This window comes from Dipodomys ordii, unplaced genomic scaffold (genome assembly GCF_000151885.1).
Source record: "Dipodomys ordii isolate 6190 unplaced genomic scaffold, Dord_2.0 Scaffold103, whole genome shotgun sequence".
Lineage (NCBI taxonomy): Eukaryota > Metazoa > Chordata > Mammalia > Rodentia > Heteromyidae > Dipodomys > Dipodomys ordii.
Window position 1 is genome coordinate 2,245,283 of NW_012267319.1, and position 10,052 is coordinate 2,255,334.

The 10,052-nt window shown below is 54.5% G+C and overlaps 1 protein-coding gene across 2 annotated transcripts in view; it reads left to right on the top strand.

Moving 5' to 3' along the window:
* Pde9a (phosphodiesterase 9A) overlaps positions 1–10,052 on the top strand; it is a 60,178-nt gene that overhangs the window by 4,920 nt on the left and 45,206 nt on the right. For both annotated transcript variants that reach the window (XM_013027382.1, XM_013027383.1), the window contains exon 3: positions 2,563–2,606. In XM_013027382.1, the coding sequence (XP_012882836.1) occupies positions 2,563–2,606 (44 nt within the window). The remainder of the gene's footprint in view (positions 1–2,562; positions 2,607–10,052) is intronic.

Here is a 10,052-nt window from a genome sequence, read left to right on the forward strand (position 1 = left end):
CACGGGCTACAGGGCCAGGAGAAAGCCACGGGCTACAGGGCCAGGAGAAAGCCACGGGCTACAGGGCCAGGAGAAAGCCACGGGCTACAGGGCCAAGAGAAAGTCACAGGCTACAGGGCCAAGGCCAGTCGGTCCCTCCAGGGTGGGGAGGGCTTTGCACGTGTGATGTGGAGAAGAGAACGATGAAGGTGTAGCTACGTCTGGGTGGAGAGGAGAGTGTGTGGAGCCAGGCCAAGGCTTGGGAAGCGTCACCAGGTTCAGTGCCCAGGGCATTAGGGAACCAGGAGCCAAGCCTAATCTTGAGCAGGTACACGATGCAGCCCCGGGAGTGCTGGCCCAAGGACCTGGAAGGTTCCACAGCTGCCTGGACTTTGCTGAGGGGCTGGTGTCCAGTTCCACACCCATTCCGGCGTGCCGTGCTCAGTGGTTCTGCCCTGCGGTCCTGCACAGCCGGTGGAGCGGGAATGGTGCCATTGGGACAGACCGCAGTCACCGTGTTGTAGCAGCTGAAGAGTCCCTGTGTCCACGGGCTCTGCCCCTGCTCCAAGATGGAGGCCACCCCCCGTCTCCCTACCTCCTGGCCCTCCTCTCTCTCCCCTGTCACTGTCCTGAAGACAAGAAGAAGAGGAGGAGAAAGAAAAGCCTTTTGGCCCTGCAGGATCCTGGTCCTTCCCTCCTGCCGCTGCCCTGCCTGGAGCGGAGGTTCTGAGGAGGGGAGGGAGGGAGTGCGGAGGAGGGGACAGAGACGGCTCTCCCCTCACCATCCCTCGCTCTGGACTCCCAACTGAGGACGGCAGTGGAGGCCTCGTGGTTAGACCCGGCCTGGGCCAAAGTCCAGTGTGGCTGTGCGCACCGGCCAGACCTCCCCCGGCTTTTGGCCGTGGGTCACTGTGGACACTTCAAGCTCACGAGGGCCCGCCTGGCATGCCTGTCTGGTCCCCAGGACCCAGACACCACATCTGACAGTCCTTTCCAAGGAACAAAGCCTACCTGGCCGGGCCCGGCCTCGGGGAAGAGCAGAGGGATGGATGGGGAGGCGCACGGTCAGCTCACTTCTCTGTCTTCTAGGCGAGTAGGATTCGTGCGCGTGCGGGAGGTAAGAGGTCACCGTGGAAGTGTGTGCCCACCTTCACAGCGCCATGCAGTTTTGTTCTTATTCTTTATGGGTTGCTGTTCAGTCTGTGGGTGTCACTCAGATTTGCCCTGCCTTATTGTTGCAGAATCCCGCTCACTCTTCCTTCAGGGACACCCTTAGGATCTGAACTCATTTGTCTTCATCATTTTAATAACAACTGAAGGAGACACACAGGGCGTCTACTCTAACCCAACCTCACACGGAGGCCTTCTGCAGGCTGGAAGTGAGAAATCGGGGGGCTAGCACGGTCCAGTTCCGAGGAGGCCCTTCCTGGCTTGAGAGCAGCTGTCTCTCAGCCTCCCACAAGCAGAGGGAAGGGGTGAAGGAAAGGAGAGGAGCAGGGGGGGAGGGAGAGGGAGAGGAGAGCGAGAGGATACACTGGTCCTTTGGTCCACTTAGAAGGACACAAATTCCACTCTCGTGACCTTGTCCAAGCCCAGTCACCTCCTGAAGGACCGCGGGGCTCTCCGGTCTTAGCGCTGCGGATGCCGCCTGTGCCAGCCCAAGAGGAGATGCCAGGTGTTGGTGCTGAGCTGTCACGCTGCTGTGAATGTGGAGGGCCTGGGGCTGGGGACGCGTGTGGATCACCAGCACCTGTGGAGAAGGGACGATGAGCTAGGGAGGGCCCGGGCGGGAGACCTCCGACGGAGTCCCGCTCTGCTGTCCCGCGCTCCCTCGCCAGGGTGAAGGCTCGTGTGTTCTGCGTTGCTCTGTGCACTGAAAGCCTCCTCTGTACAACATGAGCGCGTGTGGAGAACTCCGCTTGTGCTGCTGGGCTGCTTGTAAGCTTGGCCCGTGCGCGTCGCCTCCCGGAGCCCTGCAGCTCTCGGGTTTAATTTTGCTAAACTCCTGGGTAAAAGCATCTCTCCAAGTAGGCCGCACGTGCGCGCGCTGCTGTGAGCCCTGCTGGCATGGCTGGCCTCTGGGCCTCCCCCAGCTTCAGTGACCCGGGGGTCCCGGCGCAGCTCCTGGCCAGCGGTCCCTGCATCGGCGACAGTGGCCTTTTGTCTGCCGTTGATACGTGGCTTGCTGGACCATGAGCCTCACGGCATGTGTGTGTGTGTGGGGGGGTGATCTCGCCACAGTGCCGAATGCTGCTGGTTGAACCTCGGCTCCACACCTTTGATTGGTAGATGTGACAATGATAATAATAATAGTAACTTGTTCCATCAGCCAAATAGGAGTGTTATAAGGGAAATGGACCGTTTTAATAATCGCACTGGGTGGTAGTGAATATGCTTTCACACACAAAGCCCTGGGTTCCATCCCCAGCACAAGGAAGGAACGCGGAAAGAAGGAGGGAGGTGGGGAGGGAGGCAGGAGGGAGGGCTCTCCTGAGCTCTAATTCTTGCTGGCTTCGGCTTATCTCCGCAGGCAGACGCCGCGTCCTGACAGTGTCTCATGCCCCTCTCTCTCTCTCTTTGCAGAACTCCCTACAAAGTGAGGCCGGTGGCCGTGAAACAGCTGTCTGGTAAGGCCTTGTCATTTGTTTTTTAATGAAATGAAAACAAAAGGTAGTTCAAGCCCCGCCCCCCCCAGTGGAATAGACACATTAAACCTCTGACCCTGCAGCCTGCTGCTATTACATAATCTGATACTTCCCGTGAGGGGGAGGGGGATGCTCTTGAGTCCTCCCTGGCCCTGAGACTCGGGAGGGGGTCGGGGTCTCCCTGGGCCAGCACCGCCCTATTCTCTGGGAGCTGCAAGCAGCCCACTGCATTCTCAGCTGTCTCGCCTGTCAGACACGTTATTGTGCTAGGGTTGTTATTTCCTTTTGGATTGTTAACTTGCTCTTATCAAGGTAGGATTTACGCACAATGAGGTGTTCCCACTTAAATGGATATGTGTGCCTGTCCGTGTCACCAAACTCCAAATACAGAATGCTGACACCTCCTCAAAAACCTCTTCATGCCCCTTGCAGTCTGTCTGTGCAGCCATCTGCCTTCGGGTCCCACTGATTAGACCCCCCCTTTTCAAGGAGTTCACATAAACTAGGCACCAGTGCCTCCTGCCTGTAATCCTAGCTACTTGGGAGGTGAAGGATCAAAGTTTAAAGCCAGTCTCACGCCAAAAAGAAAGTATACAACCGTCATCCCAACGATGGTGGGAAACAAAAACAGAGGATCATGGTTCAAGCTGGCCTGAGTAAAAAAAGGGGAGACCCTGTCTCAAAAATAACCAGGGCAAGAAGGGCTAGAGGCCTAGCTCAAATGGTAGAGTACCTGCCTAACATGCACAAAACCCTGAGTGCAACCCCAGTGACCAAATAAAGGGTCATTTATTACGAAGGAAATTACATAGGCTGTATTTCTCCCTCTTTTTTCGGCTCGGTGGTTTTGATGCTTGCCCGTGTTGTCACACGCTTCAGTGATTGACTCCTTTTTCTTGCACTTCGATGCACCCCACTCCATGGCGTTTTACTAGCATTTGAGGGTGAGTGTTCAGGTTGCTTCTGGTTTGCAGGCTTTTCTATAGTAAGACTGCTGTGTGCAGTAAAGTTCACAAATGCGTCGAGGTGGGTGGCTGAGTCAGGTGGTGAAGGTGTGTTTGACCTTATCAGAAACTGCCAGCTACTTTCCCAAGGTGCTGTGCCATTTCACACACCCACTCCTCCTCTCCCGGCGCCTGGCACTGCCAGTCAGTTTCACTGCAATCACGTTAATGGGTGTGCAGTAGAGTTCGGTGTGGTTTGAACTCGTGGTCCCCTAGCCTCCAGTGACCGTACCACTAAGGCATCTACTGGCCACTCACCAGTCCTCTTTCGTGAGGTGGGGCCTGAACCTTCCATGCTCGCTGGCTGCTAGGTTGCTTTCAAGTTGTACCTGTCCCTGTACACGCGCCTTGTCAGATCTCCATTGTAAAAACTCAGCCCAGTTCACAACTTCCTTTTCACTTTCTTACCGATCTCTTCCAGTGACCGGAAGTTTTAAATTTTGAACCAAACTTGTTGATTTTGTTCTTAGATGATATTGAGCTTTTCATCTTACGTGGTTTTAGCTTGTACATTTAGGTCTATGACTGATTGATTGATTGATGGATTGATTGATCGATTGGTTGGCTGATCTGATGGTGTTTGGATCAAACCCAAGGCCTGGGTCTCCTAGGAGGGTTCTACCGTTGAGCCATACTCCCAGGCCAAAGGATTGCTTCATTCCCAGTTAATTTTAGTGTGTAACGTGGGAGAAAAATTGAGTTGGTTTCAATCTACTGTCCTTCTACTGGTTTTTACTTGTTCCATTTGTTATTTTTATTTCTTTGTGTCTTCACTTTTCCCCACGTTTTTGGATCCTGAGCATTTTCTCATGCAGTTTTCGCCTTCCCTTTTGGCTTCTGAGCTGTGTGTTTTATTTCTTCGTGGTTGTTCTTGGTTTCACCCCAGTGTGCCCATGGGGTGCAGGGCCCCCTCACGGCCCGGTGGAAGTTTTGTTCAGGTGCTTTCTTCACACTTTGGAGTTGGAACTCCACAGTGCACTGTTAGGATTTTTGCCTTGACAGGTCTGTTTTGGGCTTCCGTGCTTGCTATGGTTCTTCTTCTTGAACCCCTAGTACTGTGCGGAGCTGGTGCTCCAGCTGTCAACTCGTCCTCTAGCTGTTGTTTGTCTAACAAAGGTGTCATTCATCTCGGGTTTGGAGGGACGTCTGTCCACAGGCAGCAGGATTTTAGTGTGATGGTGTCTCATTGTTTCTCAGCTGGTGCACGTCTGCGGAGGGCTGGCATGTGTCTCGTTCTTCTTTCTTTGTCTGTCATGTGTCTCTTTTCCTCGGCTGCTAGAGCCGTATCACTGGCTTCCAGGAATTTACAGCGAGTGCCCGTCATGTGGGCTTTTGTCTTTAATCTGTTCCGGGTTCCTGGGGCCTCTGAGGGCTTCGGGGCTCCTACCTCTCATCAGCTTTGAGAATCTGCTCGGCTCCCTCTTCCTGTCTTTGTGGCTCTCATTACCGGAAAGGAAGATAATGTGTTACTCTTTCACACCTCACACCGTGTGTCATTATCTTTCCAGACGTTTTTTTTTTTTTACACTTTTTTAAATTATGCTTTCAATTTCAGTGGTGTTTCTGTTTCAGCATCTAGCGTGTGAAGTGTTCATTCTTGGTGTTGTATGTTTCAGCCTTAGGCCTGCCGTGTGACTTCTCCTAAATGTGCTCAGTGTGTCCCATGTCCTTTGTATACATCGCAGACTCATGATTCTGCTCACGCCACTGGCTGCTAGTCACATCTCACTCAACCCCGCTGACTAGTTTTTCTCCTGGTTCTTACAAATGGAGTACACTTGGCTGGACTGCTGATCGCAGGGAGTGCGAGACGGGGTGACGCTGGAGTGCAGGGGGTGAGGGGACGGGGTGAGGCTGGAGTGGACGGGGTGAGGGGACGGGGTTGAAGCCCCTGCCTTCCCCCCAACCCCCGCCCGAGACACACACACACACTGCATTAGTTGAGGGGTGTGTGATGCACGGCTGCAGACACTGCTGCTGGACAGGACTGTGCTCTTCAGAGCGAGAAGTCACCGAGGGGAGAGGCCCGCGGCGGGCCTGGAGCTGTTGTGTCCACTGGGACCAGCCTGTGTGTGAGACTATAGTTACTCTTCAGCAAGAAGGCACTATGGTTTCCCTGGCAACACCCACACCTCCCACATGGTCTGATTCCTTTCCAGTTACATTCCCAGTCAGGCTGGTGTCCCCTTCGGGGGTGTCTGGGAGCCCTTGGCCCTCCAATGTGCCGGCACTCTAGGATATCTTGGGGAGACAGAGTCATCCAATAGGCCCCCATCGTCCAGGAGGCTAGCCAGAAAAGGGCATTCTTCCTTCATTGTTTCCCTTCAGAGCTGGTTCCTGGGGATTCTTAATTCTCTGAGTGGGGTGTGCAGCCCCAGCCTTCCAGCCTCCACGTGCCGGGCCTTGCTTCCCGGGGCCTCTGCAGAGCTCTCAAGCTTAGCGGTGTGTGCTGGCCGTGCTGGCTGTGCTGCCTGCAGGAGGGCCTGTCGGTAGCCCACCTGCCCTTGAACCTGCAGACCACATTTACAGTGGCAATAAAAAAGAACCTCCGGAGTCCAGACCAGCCAGCCCACGGCCGTCTGGCCCAGCTCTACAACCTCTTGTGGTGGCCTTTCCCCGCACCTCTCCTCGAAGAGGCTCCAGCTCCGGGAGGCCTCTGCTGTCCCAGCGGACTGTGCCGTTCTTAACTATTCCAAAAACGGAGTATTACAAAGAACATGACTTTTGCCGGGCACCAGTGCCTCGCTCCTATAAATCCTGTTACTCAGAGGGCTGAGATCTGAGGATCACAGTTCCAGGCCACCATGGGCAAGAAAATTAATGAAACTCACCACCACTAACCACTACCAAGAAGAAAAAGAAAGAAAATGCTAGAAGTGGAGATGTGGCACAAGTGGTAGAATGCCAGACTTGAGTGAAAAACGAAGGAACAGCACCCAAGCCCTAAGTTCAAACCCTAGTATGTCTCTCTCTCTCTCTCACACACACACACACCCTAGTATGTCTCTCTCTCTCTCTCTCTCTCTCACACACACACACACACACACACACACAGAGAACATGACTTCCCATTGGAAAGAACAACAGGCCAGTCCTGACCCAGGTCCACATCAGCACCACAAAGCAGAGTTTGGCGTTGGAGCCAGAAACAGCCCCTGCTGGGAAGAGCCGTGGAAGGAAGAATCTCCCGTCTGTACCAGCCTCTGTGAACATAGACGTTCCATGTTTCCACACTTCTTTCAGAAAACTGCCCTGTTACAGAGGCGCTGGTGGCTCACGCCTGTCATCCTGGCTACTCAGGAGGCTGAGATTTAAGGATCGCAGTTCAAAGCCAGCCTGGGCAGGAAAGTCCATGAGACGCTTCTCTCCAATTAACCACCAGAAAACCGGACACTATGGCTCAAGTGGTAGAGTTGAGTTGAAGGGCTCAGGGACAGCACCCAGGCTCAGAGTTCGAGCCCCATGACCAACAAAAAAAAAAAAGAAAGAAAGAAAGAGAGAGAGAGAGAGAAGAAAGAAAGAGAGAGAAAGCAAGGAAGGAAGGAAGGAAGAAAAGAAAGAAAGAAAGAAAGATAGATCAAAGCCAGGCACTGGTGACTCATGCCTCTAATCCTAGCTACTCAGGAGGCTGAGATCTGAGATCAAGGTTCAGAGCTAACCCAGAGAGACCAATCTATAAGATTGTTATTTCCAGTTAGTCAACCAAAAAGAAAAACAAAAGCAGAGATGTGGCTGAAGTAGTAGAGCGCCAGCCATGAGCCCAGAGTTCAAACCCCAGTACCAACAACAACAAAGACAAACTTACTTTCTTTTCCCCTAGTCCTGGATGATAATCCTGTGGCTAGATTATTCTTCCCTTTTATTAATGAATGTAATACCAGCCATGAAAACACGGGACAGACTCATAGATCAACGGTGCTGACTCCTTCGACAGTCTTGGAGTCATCCATCACTCTTACTTGACTAAGACAGCTCTGACTCCGGCAGGGATCCTTGAGAAGTTTCCCAATTCTCACATTCATCACTGCCCTCCACAGCCAATGGCTGTGCAGCTGTCCACGGGCCTTCTGCCCGCCCTGCGCCCATGGCAGAGACACACGCCTGAGCCACATTTGAACATCAGTTCACCACAGTGGCCAGAGCCGTGGGACAGAGCTGTGAGAAGCCAGCGTGAGCATGGGGCAGGTGTTGTGAGCTCTGGGCTGTGTGGCCCCCACCACAGGGAGCCCCCCCCCCGGCCCTCCTCCATCAGAGGGCACCGCAGCCGGCCTGTAGCGGCAGTGTGCGCCCTTGGGACCTGTGCTTCCTCTGTGTCCTCAGGGCACGAAGACACCACATGGACTCCTCAGCCTGAGCAGAGCTGAACTTCAGCGTCAGAACCGGCCTGAGGAGGGGGTGGATTCAGCTCCTCCTCCAATCTCTGCCAGCACTGCGCCCAGCTTGGGGAGCGTGCGGAGGAGGTGCGCATGGAACCCACAGGCCAAGCCACAGCCCGCCTGGCCCCCCTGAGCCTGGCTGCCATTCTGTTTCCCAGGTCAGAGGTCAGGGGTAACAAGGAGCCTTCTGGTTTCCTGCACCATTTCTCCTTTTGCCAAGGAGAGCAAAATCGGAATTATAATCCATTTACCTCTCCACTTCCTAGGAAGAGAAATGAAGTCGTTTGTGCAAAACGCTCAGCAAGGACGGCCACTTCTCCAGTCCTTGGTAAACGGTGGCCGTCATTTAAAGTAACCTCAGGGCATTAGTGAATGGCCCAAATGAAATTGCTGAGGAATGGCAGGATGTTAATGAGCAGGAATGCCTCCTCAGGTCTAAAACTAACCCGAGACCAGCAGGCGCTGGGGGTGCGGCAAAGTTAACTTCCTGCTTGAAATTTGAGCACAGATGTGTTGTGAGAAATAATAGTGTTTCTTAATATTTTCTATATTTGGCGCGATTTCACTCTCCTTAGTCATCATTGGCTTGCGTTATTTTTAACACAGTGGGATGCCGGGTACAAATGGAGAATAACTGTTTCTGGGACGATGGGTTCACGCACCCCTAGGGGTACTGTAGCCAGCAACATAGCCAGCATCTCTGAGTGCCTTCAGCAGGCTGCAGGCCCAGACCAAGATGAGCTAGCACACAGCGATGCCGGGCCACCGTGTCCCCGTCCCGCCTGCGACCTCGGTGCAGCGGATGTTGGCGCTGGCGCGTGGTCCAGCCCTCGTGGGTCTCTCTGTTCCTGAGAGAAGCCAGCACCCAGACGCGTGTAGCTGCAGTGACTGCACAGGTGTCCCGGGGTGCGTTGGGACAGGTCCGGTCGTCTCCCCCATCAACATAGGGAATGTGTCTCTCACCCCAGGCTGCTTCCTCCACGCAGTCCACACAGCACTCACAGCTGAGCCTCCGCCAGCCTCGCCCAACTGTCTAGGACTTTGCCAGCTCTTAGGGTTCCCCAGCATGGAATGCTCCCTGGGGTCCAGCACTGGGCCCGGCCTCGGGATTTCCAAGTCTACCATAGTCACCGGTTACTTCCACATGGCTGGCATGTTCATGAGAGCCCTGGCGGGCCGGTGTGGGTTCAGCCTGTGGGCGCACCTGGGCGGGAGAGTGTGGTCCCTCGTGGCAGGCCTGTGCCTCACTTCTTCAGAAACGCCAAGTCGTTCCCGAGAGCAGCTGTGCCAGGCGACCTCCCGCCTGCCATCAACGAGGCGGCCTCAGCCCTGCCCACCCGACACCAGCACTCGGGGGGTTTTCAGCTTGAAACGTTCGGGTAGATGTGTGGGCTCCATCCGCACTGTCGCGTCCCATTGCTTGTTTTGTTTGTTGTGACAGTACTGGAGTTGGAGCTCAGGGCCTGGGCGCTGTCCTTAGCTTTTTCTCTCAAGGCTATCCTCTACCTCTTGAACCACAGCTCTACTTCGGGCTTTTTGGTGCCTAATGGAGAGAAGAATCTTATGGACATCCGCCTGGGCTAGCTTCAAACCATAATCCTCAGATCTCAGCCTCCTGAGTAGCTGGGATTACAGGCGGGAGCCACCAGCGCCCAGCTTTGAACAAAGTTTTGTACTCCACATCATTCCTTCCTGCCCCTCCAGCTCTGCCTCTTGGCATTGCTTTGAGTTGGTTGGTCTAAGGATTTCAGTGTTTCACAGAGTTGACTGTGTATGTTTACAGCAAAATTGAGTGCCAAGCCCCGAGCCCCCGTGTGTTTCTCCCACACCCAGTCAGCCTCTGCTATACCCACACCACCTGTGCCACCGCCCACGCCGCCTCTGTCACCGCCCACGCCACCTCTGTCACCACCCAGACCACCTCTGTCACCACCCAGACCACCTCTGCCACCACCCAGACCACCTCTGCCACCACCCAGGCCACCACTGTCACCACCCAGGCCACCTCTGCCACCACCCAGGCCACCTCTGTCACCACCCAGGCCACC